At 40.2% G+C, this 25,036-nt stretch overlaps 1 protein-coding gene across 22 annotated transcripts in view; it reads left to right on the plus strand.

Annotated features, from left to right (window-relative positions):
* Nucleotides 1-25,036, plus strand: part of Spag9 (sperm associated antigen 9) — a 130,048-nt gene that overhangs the window by 99,188 nt on the left and 5,824 nt on the right. For 14 of the 22 annotated variants that reach the window (XM_006534210.4, XM_006534212.4, XM_006534211.4 and 11 more), the window contains 11 exons: nucleotides 1,985-2,203; nucleotides 2,448-2,643; nucleotides 3,794-3,919; nucleotides 4,874-4,954; nucleotides 6,858-6,925; nucleotides 11,401-11,549; nucleotides 13,222-13,393; nucleotides 16,800-16,913; nucleotides 18,030-18,068; nucleotides 18,940-19,116; nucleotides 21,497-21,646. In XM_006534210.4, coding sequence (XP_006534273.1) covers nucleotides 1,985-2,203; nucleotides 2,448-2,643; nucleotides 3,794-3,919; nucleotides 4,874-4,954; nucleotides 6,858-6,925; nucleotides 11,401-11,549; nucleotides 13,222-13,393; nucleotides 16,800-16,913; nucleotides 18,030-18,068; nucleotides 18,940-19,116; nucleotides 21,497-21,646 — 1,491 coding nt within the window. The remainder of the gene's footprint in view (nucleotides 1-1,984; nucleotides 2,204-2,447; nucleotides 2,644-3,793; nucleotides 3,920-4,873; nucleotides 4,955-6,857; nucleotides 6,926-11,400; nucleotides 11,550-13,221; nucleotides 13,394-16,799; nucleotides 16,914-18,029; nucleotides 18,069-18,939; nucleotides 19,117-21,496; nucleotides 21,647-25,036) is intronic. The other 8 variants (XM_006534214.4, XM_030246318.1, NM_001199203.2 and 5 more) reach the window with 1 other exon arrangement.

A 25,036-nucleotide genomic window follows, 5' to 3' on the forward strand; every position in this document is an offset into this window, starting at 1 on the left:
CAATGCCCATTAACTCTCAGGAGTTGGTTCTCTCCTTCCATGTAGGTATTGGGGATCAAATTCAAGGCCATCAATCAATCAGGCTTGACAGCAGGCACCACTATCTGTTGAGCCACCACTCTCTTCCCTCTTTCCTGACTTGATATTAGATATTACTTGTTTTTAACTTCACAGAGCAAAGGTGTTCCATTGTTTTTCTCAGAATGTACTTTGTTCAATTTCTAATTAGTACGAAAAATTTCTTGAGAAGTCTATGTAGGTAGGATCCAAGACAGGATTTCCAGGTCTTTGTTGAACACAGTGACCTAAGAACTTGCTCTTATCAAGGGGTAATGCCAGGACTATAATTGGCTCTCCTTAGGTAGATCCATCTTGATCTTATTTGAGTAAATACTGTTGGAACTTGAGATGTCGATATATTAGATCCTTTTAGATTTAACCTATTTCTACTTTGGAAAAAAAGTCATCCAGTGTTATCTTGACATTCAAATTTGATAAGATATTTCTCATTATAATTTTAATCTTTGTCCAAATAATGAAAACTACCCAGTGAACTTGGGAGTGTCAGTAGAAAACTAGAAGGCATATGAGTTACTGTTCCATTTAAGTATGTAAGTAGAAGGTCAGGTGTGATGGCATATGCCTGTCATCCCAGCACTTATGAAGCAGACAGAGGCAGCTAGATTAACAGTTGAAGGCCAGCCTGACCCTATAGAGCAGAATTCTGTCTCAACCCCTTCCCCAAAAAAGGATTAAAAATCTGATAAAAGTATAAGTTAATAGGTATAGTTAATAAAGTTCACTTGAATCAGTCTGTTTTGTGTTTGGAAGGAGTCAAGTCAGGATATTAACGTTGAATATGATGCATGACTTACATTATTTTTTTTGGCCCCATTTGTTAACTGGTTGTATTATATACTAGTTAGTTGACCACTGATCATTTTTCTTCTTTACTTACTGTATAAATAGTTGTTAATTCCTGAAATGGGACCCTTTTCAGTCTTTAAACTTTGTAGCTGTTTTTATTGTGTGTGTGGTGTATGAAGAGGCTGCATATGCCGTGGCACATGGATGGAAGTCAGAGAACTTCGTGAAGTTGATGCTCTCCTTCCACCTTAAACAAGCCCCAGGGATCAGACTTGGGGCACTGGGCTTGGGCAGCAGATGCTTTGCCAACTGGGCGTCTCACTGTCATTTTTTCTGTTTTGTGGTATTATGGCTTAGCCAGAAGTGATGGACACCGGGTTTTGGGAGGTCAGCCTTGATTACATACAGTTCAAGGCCAAAGGACCATGTGAGATATTGTCTCCAAAAACCACACACCCCTGCTGTTGTCTAACGTTAATGGATCCATATTATAAATTCCTTTACAATGTTCTAAATAATTGGTTATTGTGTGTGGAAGTTCACACATGCCACAATTCATGTACAGAAACGAGAGGAAAACTTTTGGGAGTTGGTTTTATGTTCCTACTGAGGGTTATAAGAACCAAACTCAAGTCATCAGGTTTGTATAGTAAATATTTTACCTCCTGAGCCATGTTGCCTGCCATGTCTCTTACAAAACAAAACAAATAGAGGTACCTTTAACATGTTTTTCATTAGAATATGAACTAATAGAAATATTATTTTACCTCTAAATTAATTTTTTGTTTTATCAAGATTACTTTAAATTAATTTCACACTGTCTTGTTTTTTGTTTTGTTTTGGAGACAGGGTTTCTCTCTGTGGCCCTGGCTGTCCTAGAACTCACTCTGTAGACTAGGCTGCCTCTGCCTGCCGAGTGCTGGGATTAAAGGGGTGCACCTCCACCACCCAGCTAACACTGCCTTCTTGATGGTGTATTCTAGCTGTACGGGTCACCTGTTTATTCTTACTTCAAACCTAAAGGAGCTTTACTAGAAAGAAGCTGCCGCTTGTTTACTGGGTATTCCAACAAAGTTGTTTTGTTGTTTTGTTTTGTTTTGTTTTGTTTTGTTTTCAGGAGCTCGGGAAACAGACTACCCTGCAGGAGAAGAACTTTCTGAATCTGGTCAGGTAGACAAAGCGTCATTGTGTGGAAGCATGACCAGTAACAGCTCCGCAGAGATGGACAGCTTGCTGGGAGGCATCACAGTGGTTGGGTGCTCCACAGAAGGACTGACAGGAGCTGCCACTTCCCCAAGTACCAACGGTGCTTCTCCTGTGATTGAAAAGCCACCAGGTACACCTTTGGAGAATCTAAGGCTCTTCTGAGAGTGCCACATTACAGACTTGTCAATCTTAAAGTAGCCAAGGTGAAAGAGTTGGAAGAAGATGCTGTAGTGCCCATGTTAGAGAAAGAACTGTCCATGTCATTTTGCAATGCCCAGGAGGAGTCAGTGGAGTGGAATTCCAGAGCAGGGGTAGTGTAGTAAAAGGATGGATAGAAAGACTCATTCAGCATAGAGTGGTTTCTGTTTTTACAGAAATGGAAACTGAAAATAGCGAAGTTGATGAAAATATTCCAACAGCAGAAGAAGCAACTGAAGCCACAGAGGGCAATGCAGGGTCCACTGAAGACACTGTGGACATCTCCCAGCCTGGCGTGTACACAGAGCATGTGTTTACAGATCCACTGGGAGTTCAGATCCCAGAAGACCTCTCCCCAGTGTTTCAGTCAAGGTATGCATCCGAAATCAGTAACTTGAGGGAGTCTGCACAAATAAAAGGAATCAGAATCATGTCACATAGCCAGAATACCCACTAATTGACATCCTTAGAGGGAGCCGAAAGATGTTTTATTCGCTCCTATTTATTCTTTCTGGAGATTTGTCCATCCATTTCTTAACTCTATTTTCTGACTTCTAAAAAATGGAACAAGTATATACCCTTGTACATACAGATGCAAGTGTACGTCGTGGTCACTTTCTCTTCTGGATTGCAGTCTCCGTTGTGGTGCTCTACCTTGCATGCTGTCGGCCATTCTGCTTGTTCTCTCTGTGCTTACCCCCACTCCAGTTACCAGAGTTGGCCACTGTTTACATTTGTGGTTGTTTGATTTTTTTCCAAAATGAACTTGTTTAGTTCTCATGCACGTTTTGTTGGTGACCCTCTACTTTAAAGGACCGTTTAATCCAGAGCCATCTAGTTTGTTTTTTCTATCCCCTTAGATACAGCTCTTGGTAAACTGGTTTCTTTCCAAGTTTGTTTTTCTTAGTATATAGAGCAACCAAAAATTTATTAGCATTTAAGTCATGTTTTGAATTTGATAACCCAGTTTTATATCATCCACCTACTATGCCCTGACAATCTGAAAGAAGAGGTTTATGATGGAATATAAACATTTTACTGTAATTTATTTTATAAAATTAATTATATATTAAAAATTAAATAGCACCTCCTCTGGGAATGAGTGGTTTTAAAACAGAGTATTTCTCCCTTCTTTGTCCTACCTATGCCAGAAAAGAACTATTATAAACTTTAAAATAGTAACAGGGCCATAAATTTTCCTGTCTTGTTTTAGTTTTTGTTTTTCTTCTTTTTGGCAGCCATTATTAAAGTCTTAAATGTTAACTGATGAAGTTTATTACTATATCTTATTCCCCTTTCTCCATTTTGCACTTCCTAGTTTATTAGTATTTCTGGTACAGTTACTGAACTACGTATGCGTGAGCATTTAATACTGGCATTTCTGTGTGAGCATTCAATGCTGACTTTTCTGCAGTCTTGGTGTTCGTTCATTGTAGTAAGGTTAAATGTAGAACCGCTCACTTCTTGAACAAGCTGAATATACTTAGTGTGGGTTTTTTTCCCTTGTGCCTCATTTTCTCAGTAATGACTCAGATGTGTACAAAGATCAAATATCAGTATTGCCAAATGAACAAGACCTTGCGAGAGAAGAAGCTCAGAAAATGAGTAGTCTTTTACCAACCATGTGGCTTGGAGCTCAGAATGGCTGGTAAGTACCAGTGTTCTAACATGACATAGCCTTAGTCTTTATTTCTACAGAAAATGAGCCAGGCATGATAATGCAGGCCTTTAATCTCAGCATGTGGGAGGTTGAGGCAGGAGGATTGCAAGTTGAAGGTCAGCTTGGGCCACAGAACCTTCCATGTTAGCCTTGGCTATGTGTGACACCTTCACAAAAACAAAAATTCTAAGTAAGAGATAAATGAAATGTAGTAAACATTAATGTAAACAAAGAGTGTGGTTAATACAAAAACTTTTATACCCACACAAAACTAGACTTTCATTAGTTTTAAATGGTAAACCTTTTCTTTGTCATAGAATGTTCTCTTTGTGTAATATTCATAGGAAGAAAGGTAAATAGGATTTTAAAATCTGAGTCAGACATGGTAGTACATGCCTATAATTTCAGCACACAGTGAGACAGATACCCTGGCTTAAAATAAAACCCTGTCTCAAAGAAAAAAGTGTGCGTGTGTATGTGTGTGTTTTCTATAGCATCTGACTTAGCCTGCGGGCCACAGTCAGCCACTGGTGTGAATCACTCTGACATTCAATAGTTCTATGTAATAGAGACGTAAGGTTATTCATGAAATGGGTTTTGTGCAGATAAGGCATGGGGCAACCCAGAGTTAGCTGGTGTCATTGGCTAATGCTTACTATTAATAGAGGTTGTAGCTTTTGGGTAATCATGCGCTTCTGTTTATGTTGATAGCCTGTTTTTCTGTCTTAGGCACTCATTTTCTCTCCTCCATTTTCCCCTCATCTCTGTCTTTCTGTCTCCCTCCCTCTTCCCATCCTTCCTCTTTCTCTTTTCATACAAAAGTAATAAGCCATTTTCCTAAAAACTGAATGTTATTCTGCTTTTTTTCTCGGGGGTGCCTGTATTTCTTAACTAGAAACACTAATGATTCTGGGCCTTAACATTCTTGACTTCACTTTGCAGTTTGTATGTCCACTCATCTGTAGCCCAGTGGAGGAAATGTCTCCATTCCATTAAGCTCAAAGACTCAATTCTCAGTATTGTGTAAGTTTTGTTTTTTAAATTATTCCTTTTAAAGTTTGTTTGTTTGTTTGTTTAAAGGCATTTGATGACATTACAAATGGTTATGAGCCACCATGTGGTTGCTGGAAATTGAACTCATGACCTCTAGAAGAGCAGCTAGTTCTAATGACTGAGCTATCTTTCCAGCCCAAAACTTTTAATTTTGATGTAAAGTAGATTTAAGACTATGAAAGCTACTATGTATCTCATGACAAATCAGTATGCAAGCTTGAAGTTTTTGCTTGTTGTTTTCAACCATCACCTTAGTTCTTTTCTATTGCTCTGATAAAACACCACAACCAAGAAAACTTACAGAAGGGATGATTTGTTTGGGCTATGGATCTAGAGGGATAAAAGTCAACTCCATTATAACAGGGAAGCCTGGCAGCAAGCAGGCTGGAGGATCAGGGTCTGGTACACTCACATCTAGGACTGCAGGTAGAAAGAAAGAGAGGAAGCTAGCAATGATGCAAGTCTTTTAAACTCTGAAAGCCACCAACTGGGGACCAAGTATTCAAATACCCATAACTATAGGAGACAGCTCTTTCAGACCACCACAACCATCTTTGTTTGTTTTGGTTTTTGTTTTTTTCGAGACAGGGTTTCTCTGTGTAGCCCTGGTTGTCCTGGAACTCACTCTAGATCAGGCTGAACTCAGAAATCTGCCTGCCCCTGCCTCCCAAATGCTGGGATTAAAGGCGTGCGCCACCACTGCCTGGCCACCACAACCATCTTAATGGAACTAGAGGAACTGAATGGGAATGATGTTCTAAAGAGGGAAGTAGAGTACAAAATGTTTAAATAGAAGACGACTTTCCAGATTGAATCTTCGCTTTAGAGTTCTGTGTTTCTTTCAGACTATTCCTTATAGTTCAGGAATACATTGATTGGAACATTGGCTTGCTAGTTCCTTTTCCATAGGTTGACAGGCAAAATTCCAACAGTTTGTTCCTAAATCTATAGGTATAGCAGTAAATCATTAATCCAACAGTTTGTTCCTAAATCTATAGGTATAGCAGTAAATCATTAATCCACTCTGAGCTCCCGACAGGCTTTGCATGCTCTCCACCCCCCCACCTCACCCAAGAGCTTTGGATTCACAAATGAAAGACACACACACAAACACACAACCTTTATATTTTTGATATGCCTTGATTAGTGCAATGGTTGGGCACTTCCAAACCTCCCCATGGCTAGCACACACTCCCCTCCAGTATTCTTGAATTAATACTTGCTAAATCTATATTTTATCTCTGCTACCCCAGACTCAATCTGGGGAGTGACCACTGGGACCACTTTCCCGTATTCTTACATGTCAGTGGGCCTTTAATTTTGATCTTTCTGCTTCCCTATCATGGCGAATCCGTCCTACACCCCTCTCATGGAGGAATCCCTTCTCCTCTCCCCTGTTTCTTGCCTGAGAATCCTAAAAGTCCTGCCTCTCACCCTGCCTAGCCATTGCCCATTGGCAACTTTATTTCCCAATCAGAGCCAACTTGGGGCAGGCTTCCTTTAGCCTACGTGCAGGACATTGTAGGCAGGTTTTTTGGGGTAACACAATTAGCATGAAAAAACAAGCCACTACATACAGAACTAACTCTGTTCCAGTCAAGATGTGTGTCTGGCCTGGAGAGTTACATTGAGGTGTGATGAAAGGAGGCACCTTGGGCTAGAAAGCAACATCCTGAGATAACCACACATGCTGTGCATTAGTTTCTGTGACTGCTCCCATAACAAGAGGCTCAGAGTGAGTGGCCACATGTTCAAGTATTGGGTTAGTCCCTCATCACAAACTGGCCTTGGAGAGGGCTGCACCAGCTCAGTAACACATGGTCCATCCTGTACTCCTGAGTGGAGGTTCTGAAATCCTTTTCCCTATTTGCAGACATGTGAAAGGAATTGTACTAGTGGCCCTGGCGGATGGCACCCTTGCAATCTTCCACAGAGGAGTTGGTAAGTTTTTATAATGTCATACACCAAAATGTTGCTTTGCAGAGCATTTTCAAGTAGATTGGCTTACTGCATTTGAAAGAAATGATACATAAAAAGAGAATGAAAGTTTTAAGTGAAATATTTGTTATATATTAGTAAATATATGGATGGCTCTGTAAAGATTTATATTAGGTATTTCTGATGGACAAGTGTGTTTATTGCAATGAACAATGAAGAGTTTAGCATTTTCTCTGCCCGTATTTTATATGTACATTATCTCTGTATGTATGCTTATGATGTATGTACATAAGTGTCCTGTAAGTGAATATGGGCATGCATTTGCTAAGGGATGTGTGTGTTGTGACAGAACAGCTTTGTGTTAGTTGTTGCCTCCTTATGTTGTTCTAGATAGGGTCTTTCGTTATTTACTAATGTGTATACCAGGCTAGCTGGCCTCCAAGTTTCCAGAAATTCTCCTGTTTCCGTCTCCTGGGAGAACTGGGATAACAGATGCAAGCTACTATCCCCTGTTTTACATAGATTCTGGGAGTCTAAGCTCAGTTCTTTATCCTTGCCCAACAAGCACTTTATCTATTGAGCTATCTCCCCAGCTCTCTGATGCCTTTATGTAGTATAATACAGCAACTTTTTCATATGTTTAATTAGAAAACATTTGACAAGGATCATTTTTTATCCCTTTTTTATTTGTTTTGAGACAGGGTTTCTCTATGTAGCTCTGGCTGTCCTGGAACTCACTCTGTAGAATATGCTGGCCTCAGATTCACAGAAGTCCACTTGCCTCTGCCTCTCAAGTGCTGGGTTTAAACGTCTGCACTACCATGCTCAGCATATTTGTTTGATTTTAAAGATTTGTAGCCCTGGATAGCCTGGAACTTGTTGTGTTAAGGCTGGCCTTAAACTCACAGAGATTCACTTGTTTCTGCCTCCTGAGTGGAGACATTAAAAGTACATGCTGTCACACACAGCCTTATCCCTTTTTTAAAATTTTATTTATTTTTATTTATAAGCATTGATTGATATTCTGCCTGCATGCATGTCTGTGTAAGAGTGTTGGATTCCCCTAGGACTGGAGTTACAGAGAGTTGTGTGAGCTGCTATATGGGTGCTAGAAATATAGCCCAGGTCCTCTGGAAGAGCAGCCAGTGCTCTTAACCTCTGGGCCATCTCTCCAGCTCTGCCCTAATTTTCTAAAAATTAAAAATAATTTGTCTATTTCATTTAAGAAAAATTTTGTTTTGTTTGAGAGTCTCATTCTATAGCCCACATTAGCCTAGAGTTAGCATTCTATAGAGTTAACATTCTATAGATTAACATTCTATAGAGTTACATTCTATAGAGTTACATTCTATATAGAGTTACATTCTATAGAGTTACATTCTATAGAGTTAACATTCTATAGAGTTAATATTCTATAGAGTTAACATTCTATAGAGTTAACATTCTATAGAGTTAGCATTCTATAGAGTTAGCATTCTATAGAGTTAGTTAACATTCTATAGAGTTAGTTAGCATTCTATAGAGTTAGCATTCTATAGAGTTGCATTCTATAGAGAGTTAACATTCTATAGAGTTAACATTCTATAGAGTTAACATTCTATAGAGTTACATTCTATAAGTTATATTCTATAGAGTTACATTCTATAGAGTTAACATTCTATAGAGTTAGCATTCTATAGAGTTAGCATTCTATAGAGTTACATTCTATAGAGTTAACATTCTATAGAGTTACATTCTATAGAGTTAACATTCTTCTCACCTTAACCTTCCAGTACTGAAAAGGGGGTGTGGGGGAGGAGTGTAAGCCGGGCGTGGTGGCCATGCCTTTTATCCCAGCACTCAGGAGGCAGAGGCAGGCGGATTTAAGGCCAGCCTGGTCTACAAAGTGAGTTCCAGGACAGCCAGGGCTATACAGAGAAACCCTGTCTCAAAAAAAACCAAAAAAAGAAAGAAAAAGAAAAGAAAATCTGGAGTGTAAAACAAATAAATAGATGATTGATTGATTGCTAGATAGATAGATAGATAGATAGATAGATAGGAAAGAAAAAAAGAAAAGAAAGGAAAAGAAGAGAAGAGAAGAGAAGAGAAGAGAAGAGAAGAGAAGAGAAGAGAAGAGAAGAGAAGAGAAGAGAAGAGAAGAGAAGAGAAATATGTGCTGCCAAGCCTGGCTTCAAAACATTATTTTTAGATTTATTTACTTTTTTTTTTTTTAAAAAATCTATGTGTAGTTTACATGCACTACAAATATGTATGTTTCTAACAGAAGCCAAAGGATATCAGATTCATTGGAACTGTAGCTATAGGCAGTTGTAAGTCATCTGCTGTGGATGCTAGGAACCAAACATGGTTTGCAAGAGCAGAAAGTGCTCTTAATTGTTTCTAGCTCATAAGCCCCCAGTTAACTTTCAATTGAGTACAGTTCAATCATTTTTCCTGTTACATTATTTCTACAACCATAGGTAAAGATGTAGTGACTTGAGAAAGTCTGTCTCAAATAGGGTGAATTAAGGAAAATATGTATCATTATGACTAACCTTGCTATGTGTGTCATCCAAAAATAATTATCCACTAGGTTGAAGGTCAAGCAAAAAGGAAAACTATGTGAAAAGGAAAACTAATTGTGTTTTAATGAAATCCTCTGTCCTTATTGGCATACAGATGTGTTAGGGGATGATACTTAGGCTCCTGGGATGGATTTATATGTAGAGATTGCTTGTTAATGACTATGTCATCACAGAGAGAAGGCTGTATGTTGCCATCTCTGGTCTTCTCTAGAATTTTCTGTATTTAAACTTCACAAGCTGTGTCTTAGTTAGGGTTTTACTTTTATGAACAGGCACCTTGACCACGTCAACTCTTACAAAGGACACACATTTAATTGGGGCTGGCTTACAGGTTCAGAGGCTCAGTTTATTATTATCAAGGTGGGAGCATGGCAGAGTCCAGGCAGGCACAGAACAGGAGGCGCTTCAAGTTCTACATTTTCATCCAAAGGAAGCTAGGAACAGACTGAATTCCAGGTGGCTGGGAGGAGGGTCTTAAAGCCCACCTCCACAGTGACACACTTCCTCCAACAAGGCCACACCTGCTAACAGTGCTACTTTCTGGGCCAAGCATCTTCAAATCACCACAACCTCTTATGAGAAATTCTGTTGTCATCTTCTTTACTTGACAGTAATGAAGGAAACCGAGGCCAGCATTTTAATCACTTACTCACAAACCCTTAGTCAGTGAAAGAATGGAAAAAGTGAAATAATAGAAGTTTTGATAAGTAGAATAAATTATATTTGCAGAATAAAACAAATTTTGTATATACACACACACAGGATCAATATCAAGTCTTGCTATTGGGTTCAAAAGAGCAAGAGATTTCTAAGGAGTCAGGATTATCTAAAGGTTGACTATCAGCTCAGTAAGATGTAATTAATGCTAAAGCCTCCAGAAATATAGTGTCTATCACAGGGCTGGTGATGATCCTACATATGCAGTGGGATTCAATAAAGTGGAATTAACATGAAGGATTTGTAAAGAATGATAGGTATAACATACACAAGAATGCTTGGTTTGAAAAGATACAGAAAGCCAGGTGGTGGTGGTGCACGCCTTTAATCTCAGTACTCAGGAGGCAGAGGCAGGCAGATCTCTTAATTTTGAGGCCAGCCTGGTCTACTGAGTGAGTTCCCGAATAGCCAAGGCTACACAGAGTAGACCTGTGTCGAAAAATCGTAACAATAAAAACATTGTCTTTCCATTAGGCAAAACTACAGACTAATGGGTGATTAAATGCATGTGTCATGTTAGCCCTCAGTGTTTTTAATTTCTCAGCATTTTAGATTTCAGATTTATAAATTATAGATACCCAGATTGTATGAATAATTCCTAACACGTTAGCAATGAGTTGCCTTCAATTTCTACCTAAGAATCTAGCACAATGCAAGTAAGGAGAGATACCCCCCTCCCCCAAGTAACTATCTGTTCTTGTGCATGTTATGTGCAGGTACATGCTACTAGAGATTGGACCCAGAGTCTTGCATGTGTGACACAAGTACTCTACCTCTAAGTCATCCCCAAGCCCTAAGTCCATTTTAGTTCTAAAAAGGCTTATCATATTCAAATAAACTATGCCTGATTTGTCACAAAACTGCTTTTTCTTTTAAAACTAGATCTCACTAAGTATCCATGGTTAGCCTGGAACTTACTATATAAACCAGGATGACCTTGAATTCAAAGAAGTCTGCTTGCTTATGACTCCCTGTGGTGGGATAAAGGTGTGCACCACCATACCGAACTACATTATCACTTTTGGAAACATGTTTTAAAGGGAATCCAGTAGTGAGTGGCAGGTTGGAGCAGATGTTTTGTGATCTCTTCCAGCTTTGTAGCTTATACAGATAAAGGTATACTTAATATATGGTGCTTTGAGTACCTCATCAATAAAAAGTGGGACGATTAACTATAATCTGCTTCTTGTTTTAAAGATGGACAATGGGATCTGTCAAACTATCACCTTTTAGACCTTGGACGTCCTCATCATTCCATACGATGCATGACTGTGGTACATGACAAAGTCTGGTGTGGCTATAGGAACAAAATCTATGTGGTTCAACCAAAGGCTATGAAGATAGAGGCAAGTTAGCCTATATTTTGGGTAATACTGAATTGGTGTTCGCAGAGAGATGCTTTCCCAGCTCTGTGTTTAAGGGCACTTTAGATAGAGCTTTGGATGTCTTAGCTTCCTCTAGTCCTTTACTTCCCTTGTCGTGTTGGGCTATGAGGTTAGGAAATGATGGGGCTTTGGTTTTGTGTTTTGGTTGGTTTTGGTTCTGTTTTATTTTGTTTTTAAGGACAGAGGATTCATACATAAAGGTTTGTATGTATTTGTATATGTATTTTATTTGAGTATGTGTTTTTTGAGACAAAGTCTATCTACATAGCCCTGGCTATTCTGGAACTCACTATGTAGACCATGCTGACCTCAGAGATCCACTTGCTTCTGCCTCCTGAGTGCTGGGATTATGTGTGCACCACATGCTGGTTGACTTTGTGGTTCTTGATATGTCTAGTCATACAAGGATTGGGTTGAGAGGATTCATGAGTTCCTTTGCCTCTACCCCATGTACATTCAGAATCATCTGAATATGTATAGCACGCTGAAAAATAACATTACAGTGAAAAGCTTTATAAAAACAGGATTTTAACTTTTGGTCACAGTGTATCCATTCTTACTATCTTAAGAAAATTACAATAGGAAAGTTTTAAGCTGAGACTTGTATTTCTTCCTGGCCCATGTCTCATTTTCTTCCTTAGGAATCTTCCCGTTAGATAGTGCTAGATATGATAGAACCCTCCCATAAGTCTAGCATCATGAGGCTAAGGTAGCCTAGGCTACCCCTTCTGCCAAATCCATTCTACAGGTAACCATTTGGTATTTATTTTTCATGGCTGCTCCTTATACAGCGATGTGGGTTCCTTTTAGTTTAGTTACCCATAGGATCTTACTTTTCATTGCTCTGTAACAACACCAAATCCTGACATCACCTCTTTGAACGCCATACACAGTCTGGATGGCCGGCAGTGTTTATTTACGGTAATCCCCTGTATAGTGCTGAACCAGCTCCACCTGGTTCTGTTGTTGTCTCACATTGAGCCACAATCTCACTCTGGCCGTGAACTCACAGCAGGTCTCCTGTCTCAGACTTCCAAGTGCTAGGATTACAGGTGTCAGTCACCATGCCCAACTACTACTTGGTCCCTTGTTTTTATTTGGGGCGGGGCGGGGGGAGATCCGGGGGATTGTGTTCTGTGGTGGAAGAACAGTCATACAAGATAAGCACATTTAGACTCCTTTAATAAACAGTCATCAGATTGTTGTGCAGATTAGCAGGTTTTGGTTTTTTGTTTTTGTTTTTAATTTTTTTTAACATGCTTTGGTGTTTTGCCTCAATGTATGTTTGTATTGAGAATGTTGGATCCCCTGGAACTGGAGTTAGAGACAGTTGTGACCTGCCATGTAAGTGCTGGGAATTAAACCTAGGTCCTCTGGAAGAGCAGACAGTACTCTTAACTACAGAGTCATCTCCAGCCCCAGTTTAGTAGGTTTTAAATGACTTTCTATGAGACAAAAGTAATTTCTTTAGTCAGGTGTGGTGGTACATGTCTTTAGTCCCTGCACTTAGGAGAAAGAAGCAGGCAGATCTCTGAGTTCAAGCTCAACCTGGTCTACAGCCAGGGCTACACAAGGAAACCTTGTCCTGAAAAACAAAACAAACAATAATTTCATAATTTAACATCTCTTCTAGAAATCATTTGATGCACACCCCAGGAAGGAGAGCCAAGTACGGCAGCTTGCATGGGTGGGTGATGGTGTATGGGTCTCCATTCGTTTGGATTCCACGCTCCGCCTCTATCATGCACACACATACCAACATCTCCAGGATGTGGATATTGAGCCTTATGTAAGCAAAATGTTAGGTAAGCTTCCAAAATGTTTTCTTTTTGAAAATCAGTGGGACTGCTTTCTTTTGGTTTGTTTATGCAGTGTTGTGGCACTAACTAATATATAACTTGTATATATTGAGCAGATGGTCTACAACTACAGTTGAACTTCACTCTCCTCTAATGCTCTGAGAGAGTCACTGAATAGTTAACTGTCATCATTGGAAGTATTGGACAGAGATGCCAATGAATAGCATGTTCTCGACTAGAATCTGTTTTGGTTTTTGTTTTTTTATTTCTCTCCTCCTTATTCCTTACATCTTTTGATCACCTGGAACTCTGTCAAATTTGAAACTACTTAAAGTCAAATACTTTATCTTGATCACTATCACCTTGGGCCAGGTTACTGTCCTTTCCCCCATTTGAAAACTTTGTGTTTCCTAACTTGTATTCTTCTTTCTCTATTCTTCTGTTCTATACATAGTAAATAATGGGCAAACATATTTTGATGCACTTTGACTCTAGCCTTTAGGCTAAGTGACCTTTGGACCACCACAGGGGACATTACATGGTCTAGTCTAGTTTCCCTTCTCAGTCTACCCATATTGACAAGTTCCTTCCATTTCAGGGCCTTCACATGTCCTGTGTATCCTCACATGTACCGTGTATCCTCACATGTACTGTATATCCTCATGTGCACTATGTGCCCTCACATATACTGTATGCCCTCTCATGTACTGTGTGCCGTCACATGTACTGTGTATCCTCTGCCTTGAAAGTTTTTCTTGGTCTTTGTTTACTTACTCTCAGGTCTTCTGTCATATTGAAGAGGGACCTTTATTTAGGTCCTATATTTAAAGAAAACAAAACAAAAAAGGAAAGACAGAGTCTCACTGTAGCCCAGGTTGGCCTCAAACTCACAGAGACCTTTGCCTCTGCCTCTCTCCCTCTCCCTCTGCCTCTGCCTCTGCCTCTCTCCCTGCCTCTGCCTCTGCCTCTGCCTCTGCCTCTGCCTCTGCCTCTGCCTCTGCCTCTGCCTCTGCCTCTGCCTCTGCCTCTGCCTCTGCCTCTGCCTCTGCCTCTCTGCCTCTGCCTCTCTGCCTCTGCCTCTCTGCCTCTGCCTCTCTGCCTCTGCCTCTCTGCCTCTGCCTCTCTGCCTCTGCCTCTCTGCCTCTGCCTCTCTGCCTCTGCCTCTCTGCCTCTGCCTCTCTGCCTCTGCCTCTCTGCCTCTGCCTCTCTGCCTCTGCCTCTCTGCCTCTGCCTCTCTGCCTCTGCCTCTCTGCCTCTGCCTCTCTGCCTCTGCCTCTCTGCCTCTGCCTCTCTGCCTCTGCCTCTCTGCCTCTGCCTCTCTGCCTCTGCCTCTCTGCCTCTGCCTCTCTGCCTCTGCCTCTCTGCCTCTGCCTCTCTGCCTCTGCCTCTCTGCCTCTGCCTCTGCCTCTCTGCCTCTGCCTCTGCCTCTCTGCCTCTGCCTCTCTGCCTCTGCCTCTGCCTCTGCCTCTGCCTCATCTCCCTCTGCCTCTGCCTCTGCCTCTCTCCCTCTCTGCCCCTCTCTGCCTCTTCGAGCTGGGATAAAAGGTGTGTGTAACCACACCCAGCTGTCCTTTTTCATAGGTTTAACAGTAGTGTGAAGGACTCCTGTCCTAAGGAAAGGTTGCTTCTCTCAATAATTTTTACCCTTTTTTGGTCATTGGCCACAGAGAAGCTAACTAGTTGTGTATTCTCTCCATAGAATCAAGCATGTTAAAAGCATGCACACATGAATTTTAGAGTTGTACTTTGACTCTTGGTTAAAGATTCTTAGCTTAAAGATGGAGAAATGGTTCAGTATTTAAGAATATTTGAACATTGGCTGCTCTTGCAGAGGACCTGGGTTTGGTTCCCACATGGCAGTTCAGCATCTTTAACTGCAGTTCTAGGGGATCTGACACCCATCTCTAACTTCAGCAGGCACCAGGCATGTGAGTGATGTACATACATACATACATATGCAGCAAAACATACATACAATCAATCATTAAAGAGACATTTTTCTTTAAAAATTGCTAGCTTAGGCTGAACGGGAATTAAGATTGCTGCTTATGCCAGGCAGTGGTGGTACAGGCCTTTTGTCCAGCACTTGGGAGGCAGAGGCAGGCAGATTTCTGAGTTCAAGCCCAATCTGGTCTACAGAGTGAGTTCCAGGACAGCCCCCCCCCACCCCACCCCTACCCCCCCCCAAAAAAAAGATTGCTTCTTACATTGCTCGTGTGATCAGGACCGAAATTCTTTAAGTCACTGATGTTTGTCTCAAATGTTTCCTAAAAGTGAGAGAAATTACAAAAATTCTTTTAAAATATAAAAACTTGGGGCTGGAGAGATGGCTCAGCAGTTAAGAGCACTGACTGCTCTTCCTGAGGTCCTGAGTTCAATTCCCAGCAACCACATGGTGGCTCACAACCATCTCTAATGGGATCTGATGCCCTCTTCTGGTGTGTCTGAAGACAGCTACAGTGTATTCATATACATAAAATAAATACATCATTTAAAAGTAAATATATTTATATATATATATATATATATATATATATATATATATATATATTAGGATACCATATAAAACTTAGGAAGAACAAACAATGTGTTGTGTGCATATATATATACTGAGATATATATACATATATATAGAGATGGTTGTGAGCCACCATGTGGTTGCTGGGAATTGAACTCAGGACCTCAGGAAGAGCAGTCAGTATATATATATGCACACAACACATTGTTTGTTCTTCCTAAGTTTTATATGGTATCCTAATACTCCTAGACTGACTTAGAGCCTAAGTCTATAAACAAGAAAAAAGGTATGTTTTGTTAGCAAAGATTGACTTTTATACATGTAAAAAAATTTAAAGCAAATTGAGAACCTTTTCCGTTTATAAAATCAAATGACATTTGATTTCCCAATCTAGCAAACTCCAACTTTTGGTTGTTATTGCTTCCCTGTGTCTGTTTGGGTTTGATTTGGGTTTGTAGATCCCTTAATTGAGGTTTTTTTTTTTTTCCTTTGTACTTTCTTTCTGGTTGATTAAGTAATGCCAGCCATATGTAGAATTTTCTTTTTCCATTAGCCTTGACTTGTCAAACAATATAACCAATAAGAGTTTGCTTTGAGATGAACATGGTGGTGCCTACCCACAACCCCACTACTCTATTATAAGCATACCGTTTGTGAGGTAAGGGCAGAAGGATCACTAGTTCAGTGTTATTCTTGGCTGTATAGTTAGTTCAGAGCCATTCTAGACGTCAAACACACACACACACACACACACACACACACACACACACACACACACACACACCTTTATAGCACACTTTTTTTCTTTGTTCTTTTTAAACCAGAGACTCCTGGGGATTTAGAATCTTGCTTTAGTTTCTCAATAAACCATCCTTTCTCTTCCTGCCCTTACAGGTACTGGAAAACTGGGTTTCTCTTTCGTGAGGATAACAGCTCTTATGGTGTCTTGCAATCGTTTGTGGGTGGGGACTGGAAATGGTGTCATTATCTCCATCCCACTGACAGAAAGTAAGTACATTTTAAAATAACTGTCACAAGTCAAAGAATTGCAGGGAATAATTGTATCCAGAATTCAGACCAAAGGAATTGTTTAGATTTTGGCAAATCTGTGACAACGCTGAAATCAGTTTACAAACTACAGAATCAGCTTGTAAGTATCCAGACTATTGTCCACATTTCAATGTTTTCACTGTAGGAAACCCTTTTCTCAATTCAGGAGCCAGAGCCCTATTTTATCTTTGTTATAAAAGGTCCATTTCTCTTGAGCCCTATTATACCAGTATTCAGAAACACTACATTTCATTCATCGTAGTTTTAACTCACTCTGGCTAATAGTTGTGACTGTACCATTTGTTGTATTAGAGTTGTTTTTTTTTTTAAATCTTGTGGGAAAAATCTTAGATCACTGACTCTTTCCTTGTACTGAAGACAGGCTCTCTGTTTGAAAGGAATTTGGCTTTATTATTTTAGAGAACAGATTGTATCTTGTATGTTCCTCATATGTATCCCATGACATTGATCACTGATCATTCACTAAGTGTTTTTGTGTACAAAAAGCACAGGCAAGAATAGTTTGGGGCAGGAGGGATGCCCTAAGTCCATCAAATAAGTTAGCAAATTCCCTTGTTCAGTGGAAGGGAGGGAAGAACACCAGAAGGTGGATTTGGATCCCTTAAAGGCTCTATGTTCTCAGTCCCTCCTTGGTTTTGGTGCAGTTCCTTACAGGTCTACAGGTTCAAAGCACTTCTCAAACTTAACACAGTCCAAGATGTTTGAATTATCTTTTCTCCTTAAAAGAGGGTTGCATTTAGCTTAATTATTTAACGGTGGTTTCTTTTGGGTAGACTGAGAAAGAAAATTTTAGAATGTACTCCACATCAGTCTTAGGGTTTTGATTCTGTTTCCCTGGAATGGCTTCATAAAGTCATAAGAAATCAAGTCATCATTTTTTGAGCAAAGGTATTTATTTATCGGGGCCTTGGTAGGAACGGTCCATCCTTTGGTGCTCTGCCAGGCTGGCATGATTCAGTAGGGCCATGTAGAAGAGGCTCAGTGCGCTCACAGTAATGCTTCTCCTTCTGTCGTGCACCCCCCCATGTCCCCTTTCCTCCTTTCTCACTTTAGCCGTAATCCTCCACCAGGGACGTTTACTGGGGCTAAGGGGTAAGTGCAGATCCAGAACCAAACTTCTGTCTGGCTTCTTGGAGCCACTCTGAGGCTGTCTCCTCGTCTCTAGAGCACCCTCTCCAATGCTGTTCAGTGTCACCTACTCGCAGTCACTGCATTGCAGCAGAATTTGTTTTTGTTTTTGTTTTTTTTACTTTAAATGTTTGTTACATAGCCACCAACTGCTCAGCAGCTTAGTCTACTGATCATCTTTTGTTGCAGCTAAACTTTCTTTCAGACTTGGTTTTCCTTCCAATAAAAACATGAAACATCTCTTAAAGCTGTCATTAATCTACATTATTTACTCTATTATCAATCATGTTTTTTTCATTCACTTACCCATGGAATCAGGGGTATTTTGTAAGTCTAGCTATTCTATAGGAATCCAGCAAACTGTCAGGCAGGCATAAATTCAAGCGTCTTTGTGAGATTCTTTTAAGCAAAGCTGTCCTGCTCCTTACCATGGGGAAAAAAATCAGAAGATGAACTATAAAGATCATATTTAAGAACATACCTTTGTACTATAGTCTATACAATGCTTAGTTTCCTTTTAATAAGGACTAAAAACAAAACTAAGCAGATTTAACTATGACTCAATTTTGCTTTGTTTACTATAATGGTTTCCCTCAACTTAATAGAATCTTAGTCATTGCTAGACTGGCAAAATCCCCTACTCCATTACTGAAGTACTTAAAAATAACTAGCATGCTGTATCTCTCTCCAGCTTTGCCTTGAGCTGGCGTTGCTGCACTTACGTTATCTCAACTGGCTGTAGCTCTTAGATAATAGCATAAGGATTAACCAGTAACCTCTTGCATCAGTACTAGTTTCTAGAGAAAAATACTTGGTATTTGGTTTTTTGTTGCAGCAAATAAAACCTCAGGGACTCCAGGTAACCGTCCTGGAAGTGTAATCCGTGTATATGGTGATGAGAACAGTGATAAAGTGACTCCAGGGACATTTATACCCTACTGTTCAATGGCACATGCACAGCTTTGTTTCCACGGGCACCGGGATGCTGTGAAATTCTTTGTGGCAGTCCCAGGTGAGTTAGATCATTCTGTTGAGATATCCACGTAACTGTGTCTGTCTTCCTTGTGTATCACTACCCCTCCAAACACTAAATTACTAGGATTACCCACGATTTCAGTATAATACCTAAGGAGGCTCTATAAAGGAGATATGATTAGAGTAAAATAGATTACTTGGATGAAGTTATTTTGCAACCTCTCCTCTACTCCCTAAAACAGATATTTTGGAGGTATTGCTAAGTTTTGAAAATCAATGGTAATATTTTGTCACCATATATTATTCAAAGGCATTCTTGGCTACATAGTGCATTTAAAGCCAGCCTGAAACACCACAGTCTACCTAGATAGCAGAAACTAGTTTGAAGCTCACTCTATAGCCCCTGTTGCCTTTGAATTCTCAATACCTCTAATCAGCCTCCTGGGTGCTAGAATTACAGATGTGCTTCACCAAACCGTGTGTGTGTGTGTGTGTGTGTGTGTGTGTGTGTGTGTGTGTGTGTGTGTATGTATGTGTGTGTGTGTGTGTGTGTGTGTGTGTGTGTGTGTGTGTGGTCTATAATATGCGTTTATGCATGCATGTATGAAGGCTGAAGTCAATGTCCGGTGCCTTCCTCAATTGCTTTCCACCATATTTTTTAGAGTCCTATACTGAATCCAGAACTCACTGATTAGCTAAACTGGCTAGTCAGTGAGTTCCAGGGATCACCTGTTTATACACCTGTACCTGTACCTGCACCTGCACCGTAGCACCAGTATTACACATGCCCACCTTGCCCATCTTTTAATATATATGCTAGAGATCCAAGCTCATCTTCAATTGTGTATCAAGGCCTGTACCAACTGAGCCACCCCATCCCCCAATGTTGAACCTTCTTATTGTATATATGAACTTTTCTTTTGTAGTATAAATCTAAAAGTGGAACTAGTAATATTGCTATTTGTCATAGGCCAATTAGCCTGAAGGATGAAGTTGTTGTATTAACTTCATTGTGAATGCTTTGACTTCTATTGAAGACTCTACTGTGGACATTTTTTCTAGCAGGCTTAATGGATTCCAGAGTAAGCTTGAGTAATGCAGTAATGAAGGCCTGTGAGGATCTTTCACACCCCCCATCCACTTTCAATTCAAAATGTAAATTTATAGTGCATCACATCATAGGACAGTGTCCTGTTAGTCCCTAGAGGCTTGCAGTCTGTGAGATTTGACCAAAGGACAGCAGGTTCTGAAAAGGGAGAAAGTACCTCCAGTCAAAGCGTCTCTGTCCCTCTCTCTCGCATGCACACCACCCACCCTTCTGGGGATTGGACATTGTTCCTCACACAGGCTAGGCAAATGCTCTGCTTCTGAGCTACATGCCCAGCCCACAGTCAGAGCGCTCGAGAGGAAAGAGGAACGGTGGAGACTGTTCAATTGTTCATATTGTGAATAATATGTAAAAATTTCTCTCTTCTATGACATCTCATACTCAAAGATTCTATCTTAGAACTTGAACTTTAGAACAAATGACACATTTAGCAGCAAGTTTACTTGCATACTCTTTTTTTTTTTTAAGATTTATTTATTTATTATATGTAAGTACACTGTAGCTGTCTTCAGATACACCAGAAGAGGGTGTCAGATCTCATTACGGATGGTTGTGAGCCACCATGTGGTTGCTGGGACTTGAACACTGGACCTTTGCAAGAGCAGTCGGGTACTCTTACCCACTGAGCCATCACACCAGCCCCTACTTGCATACTCTTAAGTTAAAAGTAAGACATACTTTTCTTAGCTATGAAGAAAAGCTCATAAATTTGAAATATATTTAAAATATTATGATATTATTTACTTTTCTATTATTATAAAAACATGACCAAGGCAACTTAAAGACTTATAGAAGAGTTCCAGAGTATTGGAGTCCATTATAATCAGGACAGTGTAACAGCAGGAAGCTGAAAATTCCCATATCTCAGTGCTCCCACTGAGCTTTGAAGATTATCTATTCTTGTTTACTTTATAATTGGTGTTCCTAGTACCTTGATGTATACTTTGTGTGTGTGTGTGTGTGTGTGACAAGATTTCATTATGCATCTTTGGCCAGCCTCAAACTCATTACCTTGAGATAGCTTCATTACCTTCAACTCACAGAGATCCTCCTGCCTCTGCCTCCTGAGGCCTTAGATTAAAGGCAGTCAGAATGCTGTCTAGTTTAACTTTATTTTTGAATCAAGATTTCTGTAGCCTGCACTGCCTTGAACTCAGGACCATCCTCCTACACCCTTCCTAGTACTTGAATTGCAATCAGGAATCAACCATGTGATTTATTTAATTTTGAAAAGGTATTTAAAAAAATAGCATTCCCTAGCTGCATCTGTGATGAGTGATATTCACTGTTCTGTTTCTGTATAAAACAGGTCAGGTCATTAGCCCACAAAGTAGCAGTGGTGGGGCAGATCTTACAGCTGACAAGGCAGGGTCATCTGCACAGGAGCCCAGTAGCCAGACGCCCTTGAAGTCCATGCTTGTCATCAGTGGAGGAGAGGGCTACATTGACTTCCGGATGGGTAAGTCTTTGGTTCTGGGAGGTCACTCCAGGTGACGGAGACATCACACTTATGATGATGACTTAGGCATGCGTTCTCGTGGAATCGTTTACGTGGAGAAGGATTTTGCATGGTTTTCTGCCTACATGTATCTATGTATATGTTTCTTTCATACAAAAAATAATCATTTGAAAGAGCATTATAAACTGCAAATGGCCCGTGTTAAGGTTTGTGTGAAGAACTGAAGAATTGTAATTATATGGCCCTGAGCAAGCCATCCACCCTCGCAGAACCTTTTCCTCACCCACAAACTTAAGAAATAAAAATAATTCATAAAACTTGATGTCAAAAATATTTTATCTATTCACTTTCTCACCTTGTGCCTATCAGCCTTAAAATTAATATGTGGAAAAAAATCAGTCTCTCATTCCCTTTTAATAGGTTTGGTTTTTTTTTTAGATGAGGTCTAACATGCTGTCCTGGAACTGACTATGTGACCAGGCTGGCCTCAGATTCCCAGAGCTCTGCCTGCCTCTTCCTTCCAAGCACTCGGATTAACCACTTCCTTCCTTCCAGTAGGTTTTATAGAGCAGTGCAGAGCTGAGATTGTTAAAGGTTGCTACACTGCTGTAAATGTCGTGGTGGAGAGTTGATAGCTCTTCCCATGGTGGGAAGATAAGGTAGAGAAGAAACTTTAGATTACTGCCCTCTGATGCTGGACAAGAGTCGGCATCAGAGGGCAGTAATCTAAAGTCAGAGGCGGTAATCTAAAGTCAGAGGGCGGTAATCTAAAGTCAGAGGGCGGTAATCTAAAGTCAGAGGGCGGTAATCTAAAGTCAGAGGGCGGTAATCTAAAGTCAGAGGCCGGTAATCTAAAGTCAGAGGGCGGTAATCTAAAGTCAGAGGGCGGTAATCTAAAGTCAGAGGCCGGTAATCTAAAGTCAGAGGGCGGTAATCTAAAGTCAGAGGGCGGTAATCTAAAGTCAGAGGCCGGTAATCTAAAGTCAGAGGGCGGTAATCTAAAGTCAGAGGGCGGTAATCTAAAGTCAGAGGGCGGTAATCTAAAGTCAGAGGGTGGTAATCTAAAGTCAGAGGGTGGTAATCTAAAGTCAGAGGCCGGTAATCTAAAATCAGAGGCAGGTAATCTAAAGTCAGAGGGCAGTTATCTAAAGGCCTCATTAGGGAGCAAGCGGCTTAGTGGAGGGTTAGCACTTCCTGATTTAAAAAAAAAAGGCTCCTCTGAGGTGATTCTGTCTCTTTTGCTTGTTGTATAGGTTTGTTTGTATTTCAGTTTCAATGTTGGGTATTGTCATACATGTTAGACAAATATTTTACCACTGAGCATATCATATGTCCCCAGTTTGACTAAAGATTTTAAAAGATTAAAGCCATCTTAAAGAAAATCTTTTAAAAAGATAAAAGCTAAGAGTATATATACATTTCTTATCTAGAAAGGACCATGAGATGAGTTATGGGAGACCTTCATATACTGTATATACTTGTGTGTATTTAGACAGGAAGAAGGAAAAAAGAAATAGAAAGCATTTCCCCAAGTATCTTAGTTAGGGTTTCCATTGCTGTGACAAGACACCATGACCACAGCAACTGTTATAAAAGAAAACATTTAATTGGGGCTGGTTTACTGTTCAGAGGTTTAGTCCATTATCATGGTGGGAGCATGATGATGCACACACAGACTTCTGCTGCTGGAGAAGGAGCCAAGCGTTCTGATCAGTAGACAGCAGCTGATGGAGCTGGCTTAAGCATCTAATACCTTAAACAAGACCAGTAATGCCACTTTCTGTGAATCTATGTGGGGCATTCTCATTCAGAATACCACAAGTAAAGTTTGTGTTTATCTTTTAAGCAAAGGAGGATTGCAGAACTTGAAATGGAGGAGCAATGTGGTTAGGTTTGGGCAAGAGATGTGGAAATGAGTGAGGAAAAAGGATGTCTGAGTCAGCTGGTAATGGTGGAGACAGAGTAGTACAATGGGGAGTCCTTAGCTAGTAGAGAGTCATGTGTTCACTCAGAGCACTGTCTAAATGGGAGCAGCCAGAAAACAGGGAAGGGAAAAGAAGTACAAGTGTTTGCTTGCTAAAAAGAAACACACTAGTCTAAACACAGAAGTCTTAGTATATCAATGGCTTGTCAAACAGAAGCTATTAAATGCTTGTAGAGAGTACACTGAGGAAGTCTGTCACAGTAGAAAATGCAGGGTCCTATTGGTGGCAGTGCACCACATGTGGTCAGAAGAAACCAGAGCATGAAGGTTGAAGGCTTCTGTCTTACTTCTGGGAGACAGAAATATATTAATGTAAGGTTTAGAGATGGATGCCAGCAAGAACAGAAGAGTTTTAAAGCATTTTAAGTAATTAAAAACTGGCACAGGAATGTTTTATAGAAAGGAATTGTAGGGACTCTACTTAGCTAGGGTGATGGTTGCTTTTTCTTGGAGTGCAGTGTGGCAGTTGGAATCATACTAAAGAATATGCTAGTCGGCATCTCTGCAGTTTCCCACCTCCACCAAATATTTTCCATTGCAGAGTCTGCAAATAGCATAAAAATTGCTTAACCAAGTTTAACAGTATCTCTAGGAATTCAGCCTGGAAAATAGACTTGGTTTTTAAGCAGACGCTAATTTTAATAGTGAATATGTTGTTTTAAAAAAGAAAGCATGGTAGTAAATGTTTTTAAATCTCACCGCCCTGGGAGGCAGAGACAGATGGAGCCTGGTCTGAGTAGTGAGTTCCAGGACACCAGAGGTACAAAGTGAAACGCTCTCTCAAAAAAAAACAAAAACACCTTGAATTTCATCTTGTTCGTGTTCTTATTCACTTTCTGTAATGTTTTAGCAATAATGTATTCAGAAGTCCCATACTTGTAAGGGCGTGGCTTGAATTACAGGATATAGAGATCCTGGGAAACAAGATAGTAACACTCTTCAAAATAGCTTAACAGGCAAGCAACCAGCAACCTTTGTCTCTGCCGCATAGTCTTCACCACTGCAGCTTGCTGTTGTTGTTTTTTCAAATAAGGTCTCCGGTTGTGTGGCCCTGCTGGCTTGCAATTGACTCTCTAGACCAGGCTAGCCTAGAACCCACCGAAGTTTGCCCACCTTTGCCTGAGTGCCATGATTAAGGGTGTACTCTACAACATCATTGTATTTCTAAAATATAAGAGCCAAACTTGGAGCTAGAACTATGGCTTAGTGGTTAAGAACCCTAGATGTTCTTCCAGAGGACGCTGTTCTATCCCCAGTACACACTTAGAGGTTTATTCCAATTGTATGGGATGTTGATACCTTCTTCTGGCTTTCTTGGGCACTGCATATACATGGTTCATAGATATTCAGGCAAAAATACTCATATACATAAAATAAAAATAACTAAACCTTAAAAAACAAAAACA

This window comes from Mus musculus, chromosome 11 (assembly GCF_000001635.26).
Source record: "Mus musculus strain C57BL/6J chromosome 11, GRCm38.p6 C57BL/6J".
Lineage (NCBI taxonomy): Eukaryota > Metazoa > Chordata > Mammalia > Rodentia > Muridae > Mus > Mus musculus.